Genomic DNA, 27664 nt, shown 5'->3' on the forward strand with positions numbered 1-27664 from the left:
CTGGTTTACCACAGAAAAGTGAATCTATGATTTAATCCTATAAGCACGAGATCCACCTAATGACAACCAACATGCTGTCACTACGGGACAAAACAAAATGTTTAAGCTATTCAGTATTAACAGTATAGAGCTATAAAGTGCAACACAGCCACTCATAGTTTTATTTCCTTCCTTTCTTTTTTATTTTTTCATTTTATTATGATGCAGTTTGAGTGAAGTAATATATAAACACATTTAGTTGAAAAATTTTTGTCATACTTCTGGTAATTTTTCTTCTATTTCCAGACTGTCATTTGATAATGAAATGAATTAACAAAATCATAGTTGTCATAGATTATACAATAATGTAGTACATATATGAAAGAAAACTACTAATAATAAAGTAGAAAAAATAGTAGCTCAACCACCCAACATAATATGGAACTGTTTTTTATTGTTGCACATACCTGAATTTTACCTGCCAGAATGAGGATAAAGTGCAGTAACATATACACACCTTTCTAACATAAAATTAATTACATATTTTGGGTGAAAATTAAAAATATGCAATAATTTATAAGTTTAAATGTACTGAACACTCAACAGAAGTATGTACTTATAATATAGGCAGTACCAGTGGAACGTCCGTATCCAAAAAAAGGATGGGAAATATGTTCTTTATTTCTGTGGATCTGGTTAAGAAATAAAACTTTCCATGTGTAGAACTTCTACAGTATTTTAAACATCAAAAAGAAATCTGTTTTGTTTGAACACTTTTGTTTGAAATGTGATACTCATTAAAAGAGACTACACGAGATAATAAATTGGTATTATTCTATTGTTGTTGTTGTAATTTTATTGTGTGCATGTGTTATAACTATTTTTATGTATTGTTACTATACAAGAAGCCACAATCACATTTCATTCTGACTCTGTAATTGGTCCTTTAGTGCGTTATCTTCCATGGATATTAATGAAATAACTTGCTGATTGCTACACACATGCTCTTCATTGATTCTACCACAGTGAAATAGATGCAGATTAAGAAATGCAATTTGCTTATTTCTTACTCTGACGCCACCAAGACTACTGATTTAATGTCTAATAATTTTCTCCTTGAGATATTCAAAATTAACAGTATGAGCCTACAGATCTTTAGTTGTGAGGAAACAATGATGAACATATGGAAAAATGAAATGATCAGTGACAGAATTGAAACCCTGTCTGTAGTTGCTTGGCAACTAGCTGCAAATCTTTCTATTTGATACATATTCAACAACTTGCACATCTTTGTGAATAAAATGAAATGAAATGATTAGGATAACACCCAGTCTTCAAGTGAAGAGCATCTCCAACCCGGCCCAGAATTGGACCCAAGACCCGGCAATTTAGAGGCAGCAATGCTAAGCACTGCACCTTAGAGCTATACCGTAGACATCATGGCAAATGTGTTCAAAAATGAGATCATCACAAAAATTCCCAGCCAAAGGGGAATATTTGGGAATATTTCAGGGAGACTTTTATTGCCATAGCAGATCTGTTTGGTTATACTATTGAAAGAAGGCAAACTAGAAACGAAAATAGGATTACCAATTTTTAAATGGATCCCATTAGATAGAAAGGAACCAATACACAAGATACTGAAGCCATGGAAAATATTTTAAAAGTTAGAAGAAAATTAACAGCTCTCAACTGAATTTTGTGAAATAAACAAAAGTGATATTATTAGCAATGCCTCAGGAGACAATATGAAATCTTTGACTGCAGATTTTTGTGGTTTGTTTCATTTGAGTGAATGACTGAAATTTGGTATTGAAATCTGTGGACTGTGGAACTGAAAACTACTTTTATGCCAATTATATTATACATTCATATAACATGTTATTGCTCTATAAATTTATTACATGTAATTAACACATTTTCAAGGTTTCATATGCCCAAAAAATGTTCAACAACATCCACCCTAATGTTATCTCCCAAAAAGGCGACATGAAAGTCTCTGACACCATTACTTATTAAATCCGTAGTCAGCTGTAAGTCTTAGATCTCCAGTGCATCTATTGTTTTTCCATTACACCAGAGAGATGAGAGGTTTTCAAAAAAAATTACATTTCATATAATTTACAGGTTTGCTGCCGGGTGACGTCGTCGACCACCACAGTGGCGGTGGATGACGACGTCACCCGGCAGCAAACCCGTAAATTATTTGAACATTCAATTCACCAAGAAAAGTTAAGGTCTCACAAATTTACATTTGGTCACTACCAATCACTGAAAACTCCCTTCTAAACCATTTATTGATAAAAATAGATAATGATTTAGTTTTTTATTCACACTATCACATTTGTAGTGTTTTATAATTGCCTAATTCTCTTTGCCCTGCTTATGTCAATGCCTCCTAATAAATAATGTGGATAGTCAAATGCATACGTGGATCCTTTCTTCAATGCAGATTTTCCTTACAAAGATAAACTATGATGTTACAGTATTTTCTCCAAAATAAGAATAGACTGTGAAGACACAATAACCACATTGCTTAAAAAGAATCAGTTCATGTATTTCAATTCTGTAGAAATTTAATTACTTGGTTTCTGACAAGTTTTTTAGCGACATTACCAAATAAAATTTAGTTGATTCTTTTTTGCAGACCTATTTAAAAATTTGAGGTACAGGGGACAGTTCCTTTTGGCAGAATGTGGTCCATGACCTAAAACCATATCCAGAAAATGTTTGTCTCCTCAGTAATGTCAATAAAAGTATTTAATGATGATATCAATGTGTGCCATTGTTAGCATTTGTAATGGTGAAGTGCAAATAACAAATGAGCATATTAACAATACTGACAAACTGGTATGAGTTCCTGGATCATAGTAAAAGTATTTAGGAATGCAACAAAATATAAGAACTGATCACAAAAATCAAAAGAAAACATCTACATATGAATACAGGATTGGAGTGACATAGGTACCCAACTGGTAAGCATATTATTACAGCAGTTAACAGCCAGGTTGTATTAGGGCTAATGTACACTTGTGGTGTGCTGTAAGTGGTTGGATACTGAACTGAACTCAATAGATTAGCTGACAAGAAACTATTAGACAGTATTGTTGAAATTATTTAAGCTTTGTTGGAGTCTGGAACATAAAGTGAATCAGGTTGTGGAGGTTGACAACAGTTAGTTCATTTGCCCTCACGATCATGTGAAGATAAATTGCTCAAGAGAGGGCCACAATATGAAAGAAAAGATTGTATATGTAATGCCCCCCACTGTCTATAAGAATGCTGGATAGTATTTTGTTCTCTTGAGACTGAGGGGTATGCCAGGCCACTTCAAGACAGTGATGTGGATATGAAACTATATGAAGCATATTCTCAAGAAGGAGTTGATGGCAGTTGCTGTAACTGGTGACTAAAACAGTTTGGTTATAGTTATCACTGATAAAATTATTGTTACTTCGAATGAAAGATGCGTGCAAGTTGTTGATCATTTGCCACTGTGATTTCTGCAGAATGAGTATTTCCATAAAAATCTGAAGACCTTGAAACTTCCCAAGAATGTCTCTAATTAAAGACAGAAACCCATTTGTTACAGACTTATAATGTTACTAGAAAATGTATGAAGAAGGAAATAGATAACTGTGGAAATGAAACAATAGAAAGTCCAGACTGAAGTATCAACAATTATGAAAAGGAGAGATTATTATTCACCATATAGTGTCACCCTGAGTTGCAAACAGGCAAAATGAAAAGATTATTACTCACTAATCATTTGGCCAATGCATTCTTCAGAAAAGAAAGGAAAACACACACACACATTCACACAAGCACACACACCTCACAGACACACGCCTGCCATCTCTGAACACACTATTGAGACTGCTGTGGATGTGGTTGAATTTCCTTTCATATTGGTATAATCAACACATACAACAATTATTGATATATAATACCAATTTCAAATGGTCCAACTCCCAGTTCACCCAACGGAAACACAAAAAAATGAATTACAGTAGTACTAGCACTCATGACTACACCTGATGTTTGAAAGAGCTTCGGCTAAGTGGGATGGACAGATCAATTGGAAATCAGGCTACGATGTCCTACCATGTATGAGTAAAGAAGGAGACAAATATGAAGAGAATAGTATCAGATAAAGTAGGAGATCTAAAGTAGTGTGTTAATTAACACTAGTCCCTCTTCAGCTTAGAGTTTGTGGAAGTGAGGGATATAGTAAGAAGAAAAGCAGGTTTTTAATAATAAGATAAAATAACAAAACTGAGAATGACACAAATAAAATATAATACATGGAGGAAAAACAAAGGGGCAGTTATAAAGGGGAAATATAAACATAGAAGAAAAATAAAAAGAAATTTGACTGTGGAAGGAAAAGGGCGAAGGTAAATGATTTGAGTTTAGGTATATTAAAGTATATTTTGGAGTTCCTGTTTCCACAGTTCAGGGAAACAGCTTCTGAGTGGGACCATCTAACTAGGCCATGTGGTGTAGTAACCACTGTGGTCTCTTGAATTATGCTCTAGAGCACACTCTACAACTGAAGCAGTGTATTTGTTTCCTTTCATGCTTTCTGCTAGATTGGTGTTCATCCCTGTGTATAAATGCACATTGTCGACAGATATCAGCTGGTAACCCATACAATTAATTTTGCTTGTGGCCAAGTCTTTTTAAGTTTTACATTTTGGTCATGATGTGGGTAAAGAAGGTGGTAGTGCATGGAAAATGTTTTACAGGTTAAAATTTTGGTCTGGGAATGGTGTAGGACGTGACAAGGATGCTTCCCATAATGGGAAGTGAAAGTGCATGTTGTTAGGAGATCAGGGAGGGATGATGTCTTTTCAAGGTGCAACATGAGAAAGCCACAGCTCTGGCAAATAATCTCTTGAGGCTATCAAGACAGTGCTGATAATGTGTAACTAAAGGAGTGTTTATTAGTTGTTAGGGAATAGGTGGCAGTGGGAAACAGAATTGCTCTGTCTGGTGCATGGAAGAGGCATACATCAGCTCCCTAGAAGCTGTGCCCCTTGACTTCCTATAGAGTCATAAATATCTTTGCAGTATGAACTCATTGTAAAGATCTGCTGAACTTCCTTCAACTTATTTTCCCAGATGAAATTCACCTCATTCTTGTCCAAAAGTCAAGCCATCTTGCTGAGTTTATACTTGCAACTCTGTGAGTCATATATCCAAACTTCAGTCCCCTTCACATCAACCAACAGCAATATCTTCACTCTCGCAGCTCTAATCCTTTTCAAGTCAAATATTCCCTTTCGTACAGTGTAGGTGATTGTGGCAAATGAATCTGATTGAAACGCAAATCCCATAACACCTATACCAATATGCTCTCTCAAGCATTTCTCTCTTGCAACTACTCCACTGACATCCACAAACAAATCTCCTGTGCCATTTCCTCCTGTCACTCCATCCCATCAGAGAAGGTTCCTACATCCAAACAGCTAAGAAACATTATGCTCATAATGCCGTAGTACCCATATTTTTATACCTTACTGAATTACTCCATCACGGCTATGATTTTCCCAAGTTGAGTCCTGAAACATTGTCTCATTGTGATATCAACTCAATCCTGTATGCTGCCACCTCTTAAACACCCTTATGAGATTCTGACGTTCAAGACCAGCATCCCATCCCTAAGTTGCTTGTCCACTATGAAATGTTAACTGTACCCTCACCTACTGCCACCTAATCTAAGCCCACTACTGGTAAAATGTACAGCATTAAAGGAAAGGCTGTATCCTGAACTACTCATTAATTTACCGTCTTACATGTGGACTGCACTGCTTTATCCATAGGAATAATTATCAAATTAGCTGAATGGATGAATGGGTATGGATCTCTTTGAGGTGGCCAGAACCCAATTGCTCCACAAAAAAAGCCCTGAGTGCATGCTATAGCACAAGTGCTATTTAAATGCTCTCACCATGCAGCTGCTTCTTTGAACTCTGGAAGACGAAATCTGTCTCTCCAAAATGTACTCTCATCATGTCACATTCATGAAATCAAACTGCATTAGCTGTCCATCTGCTTTCTTCTTCCATTGAAGTTTTTTGTTTTACTTTTGTTTATTTTTTTATTCTTTCCCCCTCACAGATGGCATTTCATTTTTCTTTCTTCTACTTGTTGTATGAAATTTTGATCACTCTCACTGTTTTCCATTTTATCTGCTTCTTACAGATATATTTTTACTTCTCTCTTTATCACTACCTTCTACCATCTCTGAACTGAAGATTGCACAGCCTTATTGCTTTTTTCTCAGTCTTTGCCTTACTTCCTCCCGTAACCTGGCAGGACCCGCGACATAAGATTTTCTTCGGTTTTATGTGTAATTAAAGCCAAAATTGGTTGTGTGTAATATTATCTACATTTGGTACGTTGTATAAGGGACAGTCAAATGAAACCAAGGCAGATGGAAAAAAGTAAGTAAACTGTTTATTATTTTAAAAGTAAATGCCCTAACTGTTAATACATTTATCTCACTGTGAGACAAGATGGTCACTTTGTGGAAAAGGTGTGCAGTTGCTCACAGAATCATAATTGTACCCAGGTGTGCACATCTTCATTCAAAGCAAATCGACAGCAACAAATGGCTTTCTTTAGGGCTTCAGAAATATGGAAATCACATGGGGAGGCGTTGAGACAGTATGGAAAATGTGCAAGGGCTTCGCAGCAAAACTGCTGCAGCATACTTGAAACAACCATGGCAACATGTGCATTGGCCCTGCAGCTGTGAAGAAAGATGTTCATGGCTGTTGATTTGCTTCAGATGAAGAGGTACAGCCCTGGGTACAGTTACAGTTCTACATGAAGTTGCAAACATTTTTTGATGAAGGCATCCCATTGTACAAAATGATCAAAATATGAATAAATATTATTAATATCATTATTTTTAATAATTTTTTTTAATATAGAAATGTTTCATACTCTGCTTCATATCAATTCTTCCAGTACTCCATATGCTAATAGAATAGGAAGAAACTGTAATACATGGTACAGTGGAAAGTACGTTGAGTCATCCATTTCACAGTGGTTTACAGAGTATGAATGTAAGTGTAAAATATGATTATTTAATTTTTGTATATGATTCTGTATGCGAAAAGAGATGTGCACATTGCACCCTCTAAAAACAGAAACTGAGATATCATTTACTACAGTAGTCTATATGCAAGAGATTATTTGACATTCTTAGATTTCTTCTTTTATGTCGATATCCCATTTTCTTGCCTGTGTGTTGCAACTGCCTAGTATATGGACAGAAATCAAATCAGTTTTTAGAAGTTTTTGTATGTCTCTTTTTAAGCTGAGCGTTTTTGCTCCTGCTTGTCCTGTACTATGTGATGAGTGTCTTTTGACACAATTTTGACAGTTCATTTCAGTTTGATTTAAAAACTATCATAAAACTGCCAGAAATTCTGACTGCACGTACATTGTTTTGATTTAAAAAAATTCAAAGAATGAAAAACGTGTTTTGAAGAAAAGTATGTTAAGTAAAAGATTTGCTTTCATTTTTTATGATGACAGCTCTGCCATTTTTTAGGTACCACTAAATGTGTGTAAATGCTTACTGCAATAAATCTTGGTGCAAGCTTTGTATTTTGTTAACACATAGTATGCACAACCAGGTATCTAAGGTTTGAATTGTTTTCTGTGTTTGATGTTTTGGTAATTAATACTAATTTCAGTGATATGTGATGTAGTTCATATTTACATTATGTGTTGTGGTATTTTTGTAGCCCATTTTTGTTGTTGCCATTGTTTAAGAACCAGACTGTGTAGTTGACCTTGTTAGTGTTGGACTGTGTAATGAAGTGTGACTGTTCATACCAGCTTGCACAAGACTGTTGGCTTATTTCTTATATCATGTTTGTTCTGTGCCACTTGTATTTTAAACATTTTTCAGAGAAAAGCATATGTTGTTTTATTGCAGTAATGTTTATATGTAACAGTAATTATTCTTGATTACTTCTAGATATGAATTGATAGATACTGCATGGCTTTACTGTCAGTGTTACAATGCTGTTTCAGTAGACTGGCTGAAGAATATATTGTTTCTAGAGGTGTAAGATTGATGTATATACTTGTATATTTAAAAAAAAAAATCATAAGTTACAGTACTTCTATATTGAAATAGCTTATTAGTTTTGTAATAAAAAATATTTTAAATAAATGTTTTTGCGCTAAATTTTGGCCAAAATTTTTTAACACATTTGTTAACAGTCTTTAGAAGTCTGTGCCCTATTGTGAATCAGACTTGGTCATATCACAATTAGATTTTAAGCATGTTGTTGTATCCACATAAGTTATATCACCCATACACAAAGGAACTCATTATTCAACTTTAATTCTACCTGTGCCATTACCTTTTCTGAATGTTAAATGGCCAACATTAAGTATGTGAGGTAGTGCTTTACTTCTCAAAAAGTTTCAGTATTTGTATATAGTTTGCAGCTGTACCTATTTAGCAATGCATCTGTAGCTACCAATGGCACATCGTAGAATACAGTCAAATAATAAATTATTTGTGGACTCAGTTTATTGTGTTTTTCAGTCAGTACTGATCAGGGAACTGGAAGCAATTTTCACTGCTAGAAAACTGAAGGGACATTGTGTCGTTACAGTCACAATATTTTTAACTGAATTATATTTTGTGCAAATGACGTTTGCTGTCATTCTATAGCAATGTAATCAATTATGTTTGTATGTTTCAGTTTAATCATCCATACATGAATGTTGATTTGCAGCAATCAAGTAGTCTGTCATCTTCATGCAACTATTTTCAAAACCTTAACTTTCCACAAACTACTGCAATGTTTACTTTGAAGTAGTGAATTGTTTTACATTGAATACATAGATGTTTTTTACTCTTTTAAAAGTCTAATGCTGCGAATGTTTGTGAAGACTTATTAATAAGTAATAAGATGGTTGGCAATAATGGTTACATGGCAAAACAACACTGGACATTATGTAATTTACTGTTGAAATTATGATAAGGAAGCAGTTATTTTGTTTTGCAGTGACTAGGTAACTTGAAGGAGTTTGCACAAATCTTTTCCATTGGAATTATCAGATCAAAGATTGTACAGTGAAATCATAATTTTACTTGGTCATATAAGGACAGAAATACATATACCAGAATGAATTTTCACTCTGCGGCGGAGTGTGCACTGATATGTAACTTCCTGGCAGGAAGTTTAAGAAATAGACATTTCTTGCAATAATCTGTGTGGTGAATTTACTTTGGCATAATTGTTTCCTTGGTGGCTGTGGAAACGTAAACTCGAAACCAAGAATGAAGAGGCAAAAAACATCTGTAGCTGAATGAAATTTGTGACTGTTGCTCATGATGGAAAATGTCATGCAATATGTGAGTCACTTTCTGAGACCACAGTGATCCCACCAATGTCAGTATTTTGAATTATGACTAGTAATTTAAACAAGCAAAAAGTTTTTGCACAACATGTCCCGTACTGAGTGGACAGACTGCGAAACAGGCATCCAAAATGGCTTTATTTAAACAAAGATCTTACATTAAAGATCAATAAATCTTAAATCAGATTTTCATTACTGGTGAAAAGTGAATTAGAAACTGAGCTGGAATTAATAGCGCAGTCCAGAGACTCATCTTCCATATGACAATAAAAATTTTCTGTCCCATCAGAAGTGTTATAACCAAGTAACTGTGAAGATAGAGTTGAGTATGTGATACCTCATGCTCTCTACCATCCAGATAAGACTCCTCAGACATTGACTTAAATTTAATCAACCTGTGCTTGAGGATCATTTTCTTTTCTCTGGATGAGTTCTCCATTACCTGTACTTTACATCATTTAACAGATGAACAGAGAGAATGTCTTGGCTCAAGCATTAGATCTTCTCAAAAAGGAAATCCTGTTTTTGAGAATCAGGAATATTGTATTGAAGGATTATAGATAGATATAGTAACATTAAAATATATGTATGCTGATAAAGAAAAATTCATGCAAATTACCTATGAAAAGATGTTCAGGTTTTCAAAATATAACTTTGTGCTAGGAACACAGATTTCATCAGCAAGTGAATGGGAACACTCTGTTAGTTCAGAAATGTGTTCAAATGTCATGTTATTAATATGTTGGGTACCAGAAACAAAGTGTGTTCTATGTCTGTTCATTCGAAATTTCAACATACTGGCAACTTTGTCTGCAACAATAAATACAACATCTGTACAGTGCATGTACTTCTTTATCATTTTGTGTAGGTGTGTAAGAGATTCAAGAAATGCTGCAGACTGTGAAATTTGAATTCTCTGTTGGTCTGTTCCACTGTTGCTGAAATAAGCTCGTGACAAAAAGTCTTCCATTGGGTTGAGAGAAACAACAGCAACATGAAGTAGATCACATTTGTGTGGTCAGTAGCATTCATGCCTTAATATATCTGTTACTGCATTGCCATACATGTCACACATAACACACGAATCACCTAAGCGATTTACTTTATTTTCATGTGGCATACTGATGTTTGGGTAGGAAGAATGTATACTTGTGGCTGATAGACAATTTAAATGTAAAGGGAACATGTAAAGACTTGATGCAAGTCTTTTAATTCTAAGAGAGTTTGCTACATGTTCAACATGCTGTTTATTTACACAGGTTGCTCATCAGCTGGTATCATGAGATTGTGTATGTTGTTCTAGACCACCATATATATTGATCCCTCATCCTGAAATTCAGCATTCACATGTTAAATGCAAACAGACTGGATACTATGACAAATATTATGTAGTTCTAAAATAATGTTTGGTATACAAATGACTTTATGGTGAGCACCAGACACTGCAGTAACTGGGATAGAGACTCTGCAACCTTTTATTCTGTCTTAAAATATTTTTGGTCTTTTTTTTTTTGTTATTACTCATTACCTGCAACATGTTTTATCAAGTCAAATTAATGATGTGAACTGGAATTACTTTCTCAGACATTCATGTAACTTGTGACACATGCAACATAGTAACAAGGAAAAAAATATGCCAGAAAAATATTCTGATTGCTACATTTTGCATTGTTATTTAACCTTTATCTTTCTCTTTCATCACCATTTTTCACTACTGTTGGAAGATTTTAATTGCTGGTCCGGTTTTCCACAGGGTCCATATTTATCTGATTGTACATTGGTGAGAAAACAAAAATTATAATATAGAGAGAAACAGCACTTATAATTGTGCTACTTGCACACACACACACACACACACACACACACACACATACACACACAGGAAAAATAATTTGTTCCATGTACTTGCCCTGTATGACATCAGCACAGAAATATTTATCTGGAACATTGCCACCACATACATTTGTTATACTTGAATTATTAGGAGCACCATATCTTTTATGGTAATTATCTGGAAGGCCACTACAACTGAAGCTCATATAATTCGGTTTGTCTGGGTCATACAGAAATAGCACTGACTGTGCAAACAACTCTTGTATAAATGAGATTTATATTTGGTGTACTGGATCCTAGTGAACTTCAGCTACTCATACTAAGAACCACATATGTAGTGATTAATTCAATTATCACCTCATAGCATCTCCTGTCATTTCCAACAAATATTTCATTTGTTACCTTTGTAATGTAAAAATAAATTTACAGAAATTCTGCAGAAGAACTTGTCTACAATTGTGAAGATATTCTCCCCTGCCATTGATTCTGAGTCACAGTATGTCAGAGGCTGAAGAACCATCTAGAATTACATCTGACATAACAGTTGCAAACAGTATGCTGACTGTTGTAACTACTGATAGAAATTATGATGTCTCCTTAATGTGGGATGCTTAGAGTGAATATGTAGTTTGTGAGGCCGCTTGTTACTTTTTATCAGTAATGTAATGTACAAGATTACTATATGATCTGAAGAAGAGTAAGTTGCATAAGACTCATATCTGTGTGTGTAGCTTGACTCTTTCTTTAAATAATATTTATCAAGATTTCATCACCATGAACTGAAATTTATGATTTTGTGTAACCTAGGATTTCGTCAAACATATGAAAGTTTGTAGTACATGTACACATTTACCAGCAACCAGCATTGGCAAAATGAAAAATGAATACAGCTTCATGATAGGGAAACTTTGAGACAGTAATGGTAATAGCGTACTTTCACATAAAGTGACTGTTTTCGTTAGCTGCACTGTTCTCCCATGAGCTTGTTGATTCTGAAAAGCACATACAAGACAAGGCACAGTGTGAATATCCATATACACTGTAATGGTTAAGCATTGTATAGGATACCTGTGGCACTCACACACTAACTTACACATAAAAGCATAGAAAAATGTGCATACTCTCTATACACAGACTGCAATTTTTCTTAGGTCTATCTATGTCATGTATTTGAAAAGTTAAGAAATGGGAGATGTATGGAACTACAATTGCCCAGAGAAATTCATAATGTTAGAAAACAGTGTCTGACAACCATCATAGCATATATGCACTGATGTGGATAATCAGACACAATACAGCATTCAGCCCTGTACAGAGTTGCCACAATGCAGGAGTCCTGAAGTCCTGATGTTTCACAGGAAGTATACCAACATTTTCTGGTTTCCATACATGACTACCATTAGGCATCCGACAATACTAAGAGTGGGTCAACATCCTATCAACTGGCTGTAATACACAAAACTCGTACTGGTCTCACCTGAGCATTAGGGTCTTTTGGACATTAACAATTGTTATCTGACTGCAGTTATTTAGTTCTTTAGAAATCATTGCACATCTTCCATTTCCACCTCAATTTGACATAAGTCACCAATGACATTGTACCATGCTAATTTGGTATGTTACACAGGTGGTTCTAACAGTTTTCCATATTTATTTAGCTCCTAGGGCACTAAACAAAGACTGAAAGGCCTAACATATGTTCACTACATCAGTCACGTACAGAAACTGGACAGCAATATTGTTTTACTACTGTGATTTGTGGACACCTTGTAGTAGCTCCATAACTTTATTGAATTCCATACTATTGATGAGAAAAAAAAACTCATATGTTTGGAGAAACTGCTGAGTACCATGCTCAACAGTTTTATTTGTAATGTGCTGTTGCCAGTACAGAATTAACTGATTGGTTTTACCCAGCTAATATTAATACATCTATAAGTCTGTCTGTTCATTCTTGTTGTATGTGGGCTCCTGAGATACGGCAGAGTTTAAATTGGTTCCACTTGGGCTCCCTTCATTTACATTAATTACCAGTATTAGTCCTTTTGAAGCACACACTTTAGCCTGTTGCAGCTGAATGTTTTCAAAAATTCTGACAGGTCCTGCATAGTGGCTCTGTAATTTTACTCAGTGAGGAACACGTTGCTGTCTTCACCGCTATCATGGGCATTTGTTAACCACAAAGTTTGCAGTGGATGTTTAGAAGCGTGTCTCTTTAAGTGTGGGGCTCCCACTAGAGCTGCTTGAGGAATGACGGGCATCCGGTGGCAATGGACAGGGCGGTCGCCGAGCAACTCGCTCCACTTCTGCAGCTGCTGCTGTGTCTTCTGTCGATACTGACAGCTGTGAGGTTATAGCTGCCTGGCGTGGCAGCAACCTCCGTGGCCGGTAGTAAGAAGCAGCTCCGTCACTCCAGCGTTTCGTAGGGGTGAACGTCCGCACAGTAGGTGGCACTTGCAGGAAGTGACGTACACGGTTGCTACCATCACCTTCATCGCTGTCTGTTGAGAACCCTTCCACCTGAGAGCAGAAGTGAACTATTATCAGAGATTTTGCATGAAAAATAATGAGACTTATTATGCATGAGAAGATAACAGGCATAGGATTCATTAAAAATTAACATCTGTTTTTGATAGTTTCTTCCAGATACCACATCACTAAGGCTCTCAATATAGTTTTAGATAAGTCAGTCCTGTTCACTAAATATGGATTTTGGCTTTTAAGGATAGTGGAGAGATGCATGAATTACACAACCAAGAATTCCATAACACTTGCAGATAACTGTTACATAACCATCAAATTTTGAAAAACATTAACTATTACTGATCCAAGGGTCTTTCACTGAAATCAGGTAAGCAATCGTTTTACTTTTATTGGGAAATGGCCAGTTTCAGTTTCCTATTCCATTAAAATAGTTGAAGCTATCCTCATGGACATACCATTTTGGTTTTTAAGATCTGCTTGATATATTATATTTATGGCAGTGGATACATTAAAGCTTAATACAGCAATACGTAACATAAAAATAATCAATTAATACCTCTCATCAGTTATTTTAAGCAGCAAATGCTTTATATTGAGCTCATATGGGGATAAAATGACAAACCGTAGCTTAGACAGAGAAGACAGATTCTCATCAATGCATGAATTCTGTAGGATAAGTTAATCCTGTTTCAAAATCATCTTTGTAATTTTTTATTTTTTCATCATTTTTTTAGTATGTTAAAATACAGCAAATTTGTGAAATTCTGTTGTGCAATGACTTCTTTACCTTTCTGTTTGCTGAGAGCTATAAGCAATAGGAAAGGGGGGAAGGGGAAGAAAGGGGAAGGGGGAATCACTAAGTAAAACATATTGTGACTGTTTGTTGCGGCTACCTGAAGGGTCTATGTTTGTGACTGGATCTGCTGTTTTTATTTCAATTTGGATTTTAGAAAATTTTGAAAATTGTATCACTTTTTAGTATTAATGCTCATGTTCATAAGCATCTTGTAGTGCTGTCTGGAGCAAATTTATGTTCATTCATCTTCAACTGTGAATCGCAGGATGAAGCACAGTTTCATTAAATCATGTTGGGAACTTACTTTGAAATTAAAGTATAAGTAGAAATGCCATTCAAGTTTTATTTAACTCTTTCCATCAATTTTGGTTGTATTTAGTAAAATGCCATATGTCATTTTTGCTGGTTCATGGCATTCATTATTTTTGAAGAATCATTAATTAGTCTCATTATTTTGAATGTTAATAAACTGATTACACATATACACAAATATGCATCTTATGTCTTCCATAGTTCAAGTCTTCTTAAAAACAACTGAAATGACAGAAAAAGAAATTTCAGCATTATAACAGAAGCTTTGACTGCTTGTGTTTATATATCATTTCTGTAGAATGAAACATGGTCCACCACACATGAATTCTGATTCTGATTTCTTCATGCATCAACATTGTAGCCATAATTTGTTACTTCATTTAGTAGTGGCAAGAGGCATTGTGTTGCTGTAAGCTGGAATATAGTTTTAGGCTAGTCCTATGTCTACATCTACAGTTAATCTATACTCTTCACATCAATGTGAAGCACATGACAGATGGTAGTTCCCACTGTACCACTTGTTAGGGCTTATTCCCACTCTATTTGTGTATGTAGTATGGGAGGAATGAGTGCTTAAACACTTCTATGCACATCTACATCTACATCTATACTCTGCAGACCACTGTGAGATGCATGACAGAGGGTATGTCCCACTGTACCAGTTATTATGGTTTCTTCTTGTACCATTCATGTATTAGATTAGACTAGATTTACTTTCATTCCAATTGATCCGTAGTGAGGAGGTCCTCCAGGATGTGGAACATGTCAGAAAAACAACAATACATGACAAATATTTACAACTAAAACAAGTAAGCTAATGTATAGAGCACAGGAAGATTTATTGTTTAAATGCCTCTGTGCATGCAGTAATTATTCTAATCTTATCCTCATGAACCCTATGTGAGTGATATTAGAGGGTTTTAGTATATTCCTAGAGTCTTCATTTAAAGCTTTGTTAATGGACTTTCACATTATTGTTTATCTCTATCTTCAAGAGAGTTCCAGTCCAGCTCCTCTGACACTCTACCATGAATCAAACAAACCTGTGACCATTCATGCTGCCCTTCTTTGTATACATCAATATCCCCTATTAGTCTTATTTTTATGGGTCCCACACACTTGACTATTATTCTAAAACTAGTTGCACAAGTGATTTGCAAGGAGTCTCCTTTGTAGACTGATTTCACTTTCCTTGTGGTCTACCAAAAAATCCAAATCTGGCACCTGCTTTACTTACAAGTAAACCTATGTGATCATCCATTTCATATCCCTACAAAGTGTTACACCCAGATATTTATGAACTGGCCAATTGCAACACACAGGATATTACATTTTTTCATTTTGTGAAGTGCACAATTTTATATTTCTGAATATTTAAAGGAAATTGCCAATCTCTGCACCACCTTGAAATTATGTCAAGATGTGAGTGAATATTTATGCAACTTCTATCAGATAGTTCTTCATTATAAATAACTGTGTAATCTGCAAAAAGTTTGAGGTTACTACTAATAGTGTCTGCAAGGTCATTAATATACAAATGAACAGCAAGAGCCCCAACACACTTCCCTGGGACACATCTGAAGTTACTACTACATCTGATGATGACTCTCCATCCAAGATAACATGTTGCATCCTTCCCACCAAAAAATCCTCAGTCCAGTCATAAATTTCACTTGATACCCCATATGATCATACTTTTGGCATTATGCATAGGTTTACTACTGAGTCAAATGGTTTTAGAAATCAAGAAATACTGCATCTACCTGATTGCCATGATCCAAAGCTGTCATTATGTCATGTAAAAAAAGTGCGAGTTGAGCTTCACATGACTGATGTTTTCAGAGTTGAGGGGGCTATTCTGTTCAAGATACCTCCTTATGTTTCAGCTCAGAATATTATAAGATTCTAAAACAAATTGATATGAAGGATATTGGATGGTAGTTTTGTGGATCACTTCTACTACCCTTCTTGTAGATGAGTGTGACCTGTGCTTTTTTGCAAGAACTGGGCACTGTTTTTTGTCTGAGGCATCCGTGATAGATTATAATTAGAAGAGGGGCTCACTCAACCACAAATTCAGTATGAATCTGATAGAGATTCCATTGGGCCCTGGAGCTTTGTTCAGCTTTCAGGATTTCAGCTGTTTCAGAACACCACTGACTCTAATACACTACTGGCCATTAAAATTGCTACATCACGAAGATGACGTGCTACAGATGCGAAATTTAACCAACAGGAAGAAGATGCTGTGATATGCAATTGATTAGGTTTTCAGAGCATTCACACAAGGTTGGTGCTGGTGGCGACACCTACATGTGCTGATATGAGGAAAGTTTCCAACCGATTTCTCATACACAAACAGCAGTTGACTGGCATTTCCTGGTGAAACGAGGTTGTGATGCCTTGTGTAATGAGGAGAAATGTGTACCATCACGTTTCCGACTTTGATAAAGGTCAGATTGTGGCCTACCATGATTGCGGTATATCATATTGCGACACTGCTGCTCGCGTTGGTCGAGATCCAATGACTGTTAGCAGAATATGGAATTGGTGGGTTCAGGAGGGTAATACGGAACACCGTGCTGGATCCCAATGGCCCCGTATCACTAGCAGTCGAGATGACAGGCATCTTATCCACATGGCTCTAATGGATCGTGCAGCCACGTCTCGATCCCTGAGTCAACAGATGGGGACGTTTGCAAGACAACAACCATGTGCACAAACAGTTTGATGACATTGGCAGCAGCATGGACTATCAGCTCAGGGACCATGGCTGCGGTTACTCTTGATGCTGCATCACAGACAGGAGCGCCTGCAATGGTGTACGCAACAACGAACCTGGGTGCATGAATGGCAAAACGTCATTTTTTCGGATGAATCCAGGTTCTGTTTACAGCATCATGATGGTCGCATCCGTGTTTGGCGACATTGCAGTGAACGCACATTGGAAGTGTGCACTCGTCATCGCCATACTGGCATATCACCCGGCGTGATGGTATGGGGTGCCACTGTTTACATGTCTCGATCGCCTCTTGTTCGCATTGACAGCACTTTGAACAGTGGACATTACATTTCAGATGTGTTACGACCCGTGGCTCTACCCTTCATTCGATCCCTGCGAAACCCTCATTTCAACAGGATAATGCACGACCGCATGTTGCAGGTTCTGTACGGGCCTTTCTGGATACAGAAAATGTTCGACTGCTGACCTGACCAGCACATTCTCTCACCAACTGAAAATGTGTGGTCAATGGTGGCCGAACAACTGGCTCGTCACAATACGCCAGTCACTACTCTTGATGTACTGTGGTATCGTGTTGAATCTGCATGGGCAGCTGTACCTGTACACTCCATGCAAGCTCTGTTTGACTCAATGCCCAGGCATATTAAGGCCATTATTATGGCCAGAGGTGGTTTTTCTGGGTACCGATTTGTCAGGATCTATGCACCCAAATTGCGTGAAAATGTAATCACATGTCAGTTCTAGTATAATATATTTGTCCAAAGAATACCGGTTTATCATCTGCATTTCTTCTTGGTGTAGCAATTTTAATGACCAGTGGTGTACTTATGTCATTCATCTTTTCAGTGGTACAAGGATTAAAATGGTGCAATTATCCTGGCTTTCTTTTGTGAAGAAACATTTCAGAACAGAATTAAGCATTTCAGCTTTTGCTCTGCCACACTCGATTTCAGTTCCTGTCTCATTCACTAGCAGAGGGAAAATAATTTTGGTGCCACATACACCTTTACATATGACCAGAATTTCTCTGGATTTTGTGAATATCGTTTGATAATATTCTGCTATGGTAGTCATTGAAGGCATCACGCATTGGTTTCTTGACAGCCAAATGCATTTCATTCAGCATCTCTTGGTCTACAGCTCTATGCTTTGTTTTACACCTATTATGCGTTAATCTGTTTCCTTCACAATGACTGTATACAATGGAGGTTTCCTCCCTTTATGAACTGTTCTACTAGGTACATATCTATCCAGTGCATGGTCAACTTTTCTTTTAAACTTGAGCATAGTTCCTCTAAGTGCTCCTACCCTATGCTGAAAATTTAAAGTTGCTCATTGAGGAATGACACTACTGATTTTTTAACTAGTTTATCAAACATAAGTATCTTTCTGCTTGTTTCAGTTGTCCTTTGTACTCAGGTAATGATTGTTGCCACAACCATGTCATGGTCACTGATTCCAGTTCAGACGTGGACATCCTCAAAGAAGTCAGGTCTGTTTGTTGCAATATGATCCAATATATTTTTATCATGAGTGGGGTTCCAAACTATATGTTCTAGACAGTTTTCAGAGAAGTCATTTAGTAATCTTTCACGGGATGTCTTTATCATCTGCACGACTAACAAAATTGCAGTTTTCTCAATTAATTGTTGGATGACTAAAGTCTCTGCCAACTCTTCCAGTATGATTTGGGAACTGAGTACAAAGGAACTGAGATTTTCTCTAAAGTTTTTTGTTGCATCAGGAGATGAGTGTGTTGAGTGATGGAAGGATGCAGTTACCATTTTATGCTCACTCCTGAAACTGAGTCTTGCCCAAACAATGTCATGTGCAGCTTCAGTTTCTGTCCCTGTAGATTTGAGGTTTTTGTCTGCTGGAACATAAACACCACCTCCATTTCCCATTTGCCTTTCCTTTTGATGTATGCTCAAATTTATGGCAAAAATCTCACTGCAATAAATTTCAGGTTTCAACCAGCTTTCTGTACCTAGTATTATCTGACCTGCACTGCTTTTCATGAATGTTCCAAACTCTGGCACTTGGTTGTGAATGTTTAATACTCTCACCTGTGGGAGCATTTCTTTCGATCTTACACTGATACTTCTGGGTTTCTTATGGCTATAGTTATCTGGATTGGCTGGGAAGCTGCATAATTTAGAAAACCTTTGTGTGCACCCCACACAAAGTCAGCTACCTGAGAAGTGGCCTGATGTGTAGTGCACTCCTGATCTATTCAGGGTGACCCTTCAGTTCTCAGCCCTATGGTGAAAGTCCAGGAAGTCACAGCCTAGCTTGTCACAGAACCTTTGAAGTCTCTGGTTCTGTCCTTCTTCTTGACTCAGAACTAAAGGGCCAAGATCAGTTCTGGAGACAATGCTTCAAATTGTGAGCTTCGTTAAAACTCCATGCACGAGACTGGACTTCTCAGCCTCCTCTGCCAGTTGCTGGAATGACCCAAGTATGACCTTGGAACGCAGACAACAGGCATCATTTGTTCCAATGTGTGCCACAATCTGCAGTTGGTTGCACCCTGTTCTGTCATTGGCTGCTGGAATAGCCTCTTCAACATGTTGAATGAGGCCCCCAAGAATATACATTGAGTGCACCTGCTGTCCTTTCATGCCCCTTCCTGCCATTTCCCTACGGCATACCATCATTTGCTGTACATTTGAGCTGCTGATGATTAATAAAACCTACCTCTTTGTGTTTGCCTCCTCTTGATATCAGATAGAACGAGGTTCTCCAAAACAGATGATGTGAATCCCACAGGCTCAATTTAAGTGAAAGACAGCACCTCAAACTTGTTGGTTAGGGGGATCGGTACAACACACAGAGGCCTCCCTGGTACCATCCATCCTTTACAGGTCTCCTAGATCTGCCACTCACTATCAAGTGGATGAGTAATGACAGACCCTGTACTTTCTGCAGAGGAGACAGGATTCACAGGACAGAATAGTACTTGAGGTACCTCTGATAGTGGTATCACAGGTACATGACTCTCAGGAGTTAGTCTAATCTTATTCTTATGATACCAATGGGAGTGATATGTAAGGGGTTCTAGTACATTCCTAGGCATCACTGAAAAATGTTTCTTAAAACATATTACACATCCACGAGCTAGTTGGGATCTATATTCAGGCATTTTGCAGTTCAGTTCCTTCAGTGTCTTCATGACACTTTCCCACCAGTCAAATAAATCTTTGCTGCCATTTTTTGTATACATTCAATCTCTTCTGTTTGCCCTATTTAGTATGGGTCCCACACACGTGAATAATATTCTATGATGGGTCACGTAGTTGTTATGTAAGTTGTCCCCTTCATAGACTGATTGCAGTCCCTAATATTCTACCAATGAACCAAAGTTTGCCACCTACTTTGCCTGTGAGTGTGCCTGTGTGATCATTTCATTTCATATCCCTATAAATTGTTACACTTGGATGTTTGTATGAGTTAAATGATTCCAACTGTGGCTCATTGATGTTGTGCTCATATAATGCTTCATTTTTTGTTTTGTGAAGTGTAAAATTTAACTTTTCTGGACATTTAAAACAAGCTGCCAGTCTTTGCACCACTTTTAAATCTTATCAATATCTGATTGAATGTTTGTATATCTTTTGTGGACAGTATTTCATTATAGATAATTGTATCATCTGCAAAAAGTCTGAGATTACTATTAATATTGTCTGCAAGGTCAGTAATATACAACAAGAACAGCAAGAATTTCAACAACACTGAGTGAGGCAGCACAGTGGGTAGCACACTGGACTCACATTTGGGAAGATGACAGTTCAAACCTGTGTCCAGTGATCTTGATTTAGGTTTTCCATGAGTATTTAAATTGCTTCAGGCAAATGCTGGGATGGTACCTTTGAAAGGGCATGCTGACTTCCTTCCCCACCCTTCCCTAACCTGATGGGACCAATGATCTTGATGTATGGTCCTCTCCCCCAAATCAACCGACCATCCAACTAACCAACTAACTGACCAACCAACCAAGGATTCCAACTCATGTCCCTGGGGCAGATTTGAAGTTACTTCTACATCTTTGTTCAGAGGTATCAATGATGGTAGCTGCATTGGATATTGAAGTGAATCAATGGTAACAGGTGAAAATTTGTGCTGGACCACGACTCAAACCTGGACCTTCTGCTCAATGTGAGCAGTTGACATAGCTGCCTGGACCATCTGATCATGCTAACCACCCGACCCAAAATTCCCAGCCTGCCACACAGTACTGACATTGCATCACCTACCCATGAACTCCTTATTCACAGTTCCTGATTCCCTTAAGAGGTCAGGCATGGTGTGCATCTGCAGTGAAAGACAGGGTCTTGGGTTACATATATCAATTTCTACATCTGTTGATGATACTGCAAACAAGATAACATGCTTTGTCCTCCCTACTAAAAAGTCCTTAGTCCAGTTACAAACTTTACTTGATATCTCATACAATCATACTTTTGATAATAAGTGTATGTACATATGGAGTCACATGCTTTCTGGAAGACAAGAAATACTGCATTTGCCTGACTGCCTTGAATCTTGGCTTTTAGGATAACAAGTGAAAAAAGAATGAGTAGGGTTTCACATGACTGATATTTTTGAAATCCACACTAGTCATTCTGTTCAAGACCCGTCATTACATTTGATATCAGAATATGCATGATATATTATGGTAAAAGGAGGGACTAACACAGCTGCAAATTCAGTAGAGAATTTGATAGGGATTCTGAAGTGCCCTGGATCTTTGTTCAATTTTAATGTTTTTAGCTGTATTCTAGTGTCACTAACACTAGTCTCTATTTCAGTCATTTTGGCAATGTTAAAATAGTTAAATTGGGGCAATACTCCTGGAATTGCATTTGTAAAGAAGCACTGGTATCCTCAATTTTAGTGCCCATCTCATCTGTGAGTGTTGGATACTAACTTTATTAACTTTATGCATTCCAAAAGACACTGTCCATGACTTTCCGAGCAAATTATACCATCCTTGCTTTCTTTTTTGACGGTGAACCCAAATGGTACCAAGTTATCCCCTGGTATTTTGTTTCAGGTTCATTTCAACGGAACTACCCTTCATCACCTGTCATAATATTCACTAAAAAATTCTCCCCTTGTAATGAATCATCCTCCTGTAATATTACCTTTTTTTATATAGAGATAACTGATACCATATGTACTATTGATTCTTGCATAGGTTAAAATTATCTCAGCTGTTTCACTAAAGGTATTCATATGACTTTGTGTACGATGTATTATATTTCAGGCTAAAATGTATAAAAAAGAAGTTAATGTGTCACAATAAATATGTACTAACAATTAAAATTACTCTTCTTTTAAGAATAATTGAAAATTCAAAATATCTGGCATAATTAAAATTCATATTATTAATTGCACAACCAAACACTAATTATTAAATTTGTTTCTGGATTAATTATGAAAAATGATATAATTTGGTAAAAATTCTTCTCCTGTCAAGAAAGTTTGTAATCTCTCTTGCTTTGTAAGCTCTTTGCAAACTGTGTGTACTGCAGAATGTAAGTAGCAGCGGGCATGCCTCAGACGGAAGTAGACAGTTTTATAAGTTTGTCACCAACAATGTAATTATAGTTTTTTTGAATGTGGAAATTATAAAGTCGGTGTGTTTTGGAAGAATGGAATAAAATAAATAGATATTCATAGCAACAGTCAACTCTTCATCAGTTATTTTGTCTTACAGAACTCACAACATTAAATCAAAATTTTCAGCAGCAAGAATGCACTCCTAGACACAATTAGATTTTGAATCAGCAACAATAACAACAACTAGATAATCAAGATAAGTAAAAAGTTCTTCTTTTGTAATCTTACTCCTCTCAAAGTTTTCAAAATTTGGGCAAAGAATGTGAACTTTGATGGTGATGTGTGGGAGGGTAAGAGTACACCCTTCATTTGAAAACTTGAACTGAATGATCTTCAGTCATTAATCATGTAGCCAGAAGGCACAAACTTTTTGATGGCTGAAGGTTTGTATAATTTTCTGCTCTGCACTAGGTCCTGTCACAAGTTTTGTTGCAATTTCAATTACAGCGATATGAGATTTTCTGATTAACTCATCAGTTCTTTCCTTGTTCCATGACATTGTATGCAGTTTGAAGGTGATTGTGTTGAGGCTCATCTCAGATGGTTGTGTTCCCATCTGCAAAGTGTTTCACCCATTTCCTAGCGTTGTTTGGAGCCCGTGAAGACATCTCCATATGCAAACTGTAGTGCAAAATGAAAATTTAAACACCAGAGTTTTTCTCTTTAACAGTGAATTTGATGTCTGCAATTCTGTCTGTGTCATCATGTGATCTAGTTACACAATGTGTCAACACATGGTGTAAAGATGGTAGTATATGATAAGAAAGTAATTTTTATTACTTTGTTGGAATTGTACACGTTACAAATGGTTCCTAAACTTCTCAAAAAAAGTTCAGTGCCATCCTCATGACTTCCGTATTTTGTGTTTTTTTTTCATTGGCAAACATTTCCTTGTTACTCTTTTCATTACAGGAAATCACCTGTGTAATGGAGGTAAAAAGTTAACCAGCATTCTGAGCATATTTCAATACAGCCTGGTGTACCTGCAACTGTGATTGAGACATTGCATCTTGTGTACAATGTTCAGTTTGTGAACGTGTCTTGGATTGTCATTTCAGGTTAATCCCATGCATGCATTGTCATATTATGGTAAGAAGGATTGTCAATAAGAAAGTTTTTTTGAATATTCAATCACTACCTGGACACAAAACACTGAAGATCAAACCCCTAGTGATTTCCCATTGTCAGCACCACCAGCCACTGCCTTCAAATTCACTCTCATGAGTACTCCCAGGGAAAACAAAGCCTTATTGGACGCAACTTTGAGGGCTAATTTGGGATCTATGGTTCCATTGTGAACATAGTACAACTCTCCAGCACCATAATGCATGAATAGCTTGGACAGAGGAACACCTGCAGTGGAACTGAATCATTGACATTGGGTTCTTTTCACCAACAAGTACAAGAGTTGTCCAACACTGATGGTCATTAATAGAAGGAGGCTGCCATGTACCAATGTATATCCTCAAGTAGGCAGTCCAGTGAGTTTAGCAGGGAGATGGGTCAATCTTACTGTGAGCTGGTACTGTGAATGGAATTGGGCATCTTTAATATCTATGTGTCTATGCAGGAACACTTGTCACATACTGGATGACTGCAGGAGGCTGCAGGAGGGCTACTATTGAAGAGTGGGATAAGCTTGAGCAGAAATGTTTCAACCACAATGTGGATGGCATGCCAACAAGGACCCAAGCATGTTACAGTTCTTGGGAGGAAGTAGCATAGTATTAGATGAAACATAGTAGTTGATCCTAATTTAACAGATGTGCAAAGATGCACTTGTTTGAACAGAATGGGTCCAGTTTGGTTTGTACTTTGTTTTATTTCACAGTAAAGCTTTTTTCTAGATTTTTATTTATCTGAGTCCAGATAAATAATAAAGCACAATATAATGCTAGAACTACAATCATTCTTCTTCTTCTTCGCAGATGGATCGCTTAGGACCACGCGTAATCAACATTTGTTGGCCTTCCTTTTCGCCCAGTATTCCTTCATAAGCAAGAAATGGGCTAGCTTTCATTGCATAGACCATGTATGTCAGTTAGTTTTTCTCTCTTCTTTCTCAAAACCCTGTATGTTTGTGATTTTTCTGACTTCATTTCTGTCATGTAGATTTGGAGACCCTAATTCTCTCAGGTCTTTTTCCATCTGTTTGTACCAGTTCGGTCTTGTAGTTTTATTCTTTAAAAATGTATGGATTTTGTGCATTAACCTGTTTGAGTCCATTCTTTCTAAATGCAACATGAATTGGATTCTTCTCATGTGCATTGTGTCTGTTATTTTGGAGATATTTTTATATATTTATGCATTGGGTTTTGGATAATGCACACCACCTTTAGTTCTTGATCCTAGGATTTTCCTCATTATTTTACTTCTGATTCCCCTTTTAGTGTTGAAGGTTTAGTGTCTCAGATGTGCAGAAAGCTTCGGGTTTAATTACTGTTATGTAGTGTCATACTTTGCAGTTCCACAAAAGACTCTTTTTGTTGTAAATGTTTTTTGTTAACTGAAACGCCGTCTCCATTTTCTGATTTTCTGGACTCTTGATCTGACAGATTTCTTTTCATTACAATTTTCTGCAATCCATTCACTTAAATATTTAAATTCTTTTACTCAAGAGATGTAGTTATTATCAATTTTGAGATCAGAAGGTGCATCTTTGATGACAGTAATGAATTTTGTTTTTCCAAATGAAATTTGTAATCCTATTTTGCTGCCTGCTCTTGTAATAATTCTAGCTGTTTCTGTGCATTGGTAATGTCTTGTACGATCAGTACCATATCGTCAGCAAATGCTAATTCTATGCCCTTACGATTTGGTCCCAGTCTTTGTGCTGGTGCACCTGCTTTTCTCCATTCTCCAACAACTTTTTCAAGAGCACAATAGAAGAACACTGGGGACAGTACACCCCCTTGTCGTACTCCTGTGTCTATTTCAAATTCTGTGTTCAATTCTCCCATAAATTTTACTTTGGATTGGGTCTCTGTGTGTGTTTCTTTTATGATGTTTGTTGTCTTTTGATCTAGTCCAAATTCTGCTAATACTTCAAAAAGGGGTTCTCGGTCTATACTGTCATATGCTTTTTTAAAGTCGACAAATGTGATGACATAACTTTCGTTTGAAGTACAATGCAAATATTTCATCGAGTTTTTCAAGTTAATGATTTGTTCTACACATGATCGACCTTTTCTGAATCCACCTTGGTATTCGCCTAGTTTTGAATCCAGCTGAGGTTCTGCTCGGTTTAGTAGAGCTTTAGACAGAATTTTGTATGTTATTGACAATAAAGAGATTCCACGGTAGTTGTTGGAGTCTGTTTTACTTCTTTTTTTGTACAGAGGATGTATGATTGCTGTCTTCCAATCTGTGGGGATTTTTTCAGTTTTCCAGATTTCATGTATAGTTTCTTTGAGTTTTGCAATAAGATTTTCTCCTGCATTTCTCCATAATTCTGCAATGATTTGGTCTTCTCCTGATGCTTTGTTATTTTGCAGTGACTGAATTATCTCTTTAATCTCCTGTAAACTTGGTGGCTTTGAGTCTGGGTTTCGTTGTGTGTGACGGAACTCAAATTTTTCTGCAGGCTTTTCACAATTCAGTAATTTAGAAAAGTATTTTGCAAGAATTTCACAGTTTTTGGTGTTGGTATGGGCAATTTCCCCATGTTCATTTCTGAACTGGAGTGATGGAGGAGAGTATTTTGTAAATTAACTATAATCCACTATTAATTATTAAGCAAATTTCATGCTTTGTGAGTGCAGTGTGCAGCCATCAGAACAGCATGGTCATTGGCTGCAGCTGAGCCTTTCTTGTCAAAGAGTTCGCTCAGGTTACTGCTAACCAACAAATGTTTAGGATCCTCCTTTACTCCAAATTCACAAAGTTTATCCTTTCTGATACCCTCTTTATTTAAATAAATTTTGAATTTTGTCACTCCTGTTTTCAATCTATTAAGGGTCTTCCAAGTCCTGTACTGGAGATGGCAGCCTGATGATAACTTCTCTTTTGCTGTCCATAGGGGACTTTGTTTTCCACAGATCAGCTTGGCAGGCTTCTGCTACCGGAATTTGCTATGACAACGCTCTTTGCTCTGACAATGCTCTTTGCTGAAAAAAAGAGGAGCATCTATGTTTTCTTGTAGTTGTTGGAGATAAGAAATTCCGATTGGATATTATGCCTTTTGAGGTCAGATAAGTTTGTATATAGAAGTAATATGAAGTCAACTTGTAATCACAATTATCAAGAATTAAAAAATTTAATTTGTGAAAAAGGTATATATCATTTATGAACTTTTATTCGATGTTGGATCCCTGGACCTCCATAAAAACTGTTAGTGTGTTTTGCAATACAGTACATAGTGATTTCTTTGCGAATTAACAATACTGGGTGAATCTGCTCTTATCACAGTCTGAATGACATGCAATATTTCACTGTCAGCTTGTGTGTTCAGGACGTTCCCTAAGCGACCAGTTTGTTAGTCAGAAGATACCATACTG

The 27664-nt window shown here is 36.7% G+C and overlaps 1 protein-coding gene across 1 annotated transcript in view; it reads right to left on the reverse strand.

Moving 5' to 3' along the window:
- Nucleotides 1-10935: 10935 nt before the first annotated feature.
- The window catches only part of LOC126095606 (uncharacterized), a 100504-nt gene continuing 83775 nt past the window's right edge, over nt 10936-27664 (reverse strand). Inside the window, exon 4 of the mRNA XM_049910375.1 lies at nt 10936-13731. Within this exon, the coding sequence (XP_049766332.1) occupies nt 13411-13731 (321 nt within the window). The 3' untranslated portion in view covers nt 10936-13410. The remainder of the gene's footprint in view (nt 13732-27664) is intronic.

This window comes from Schistocerca cancellata, chromosome 8, assembly GCF_023864275.1.
Source record: "Schistocerca cancellata isolate TAMUIC-IGC-003103 chromosome 8, iqSchCanc2.1, whole genome shotgun sequence".
Lineage (NCBI taxonomy): Eukaryota > Metazoa > Arthropoda > Insecta > Orthoptera > Acrididae > Schistocerca > Schistocerca cancellata.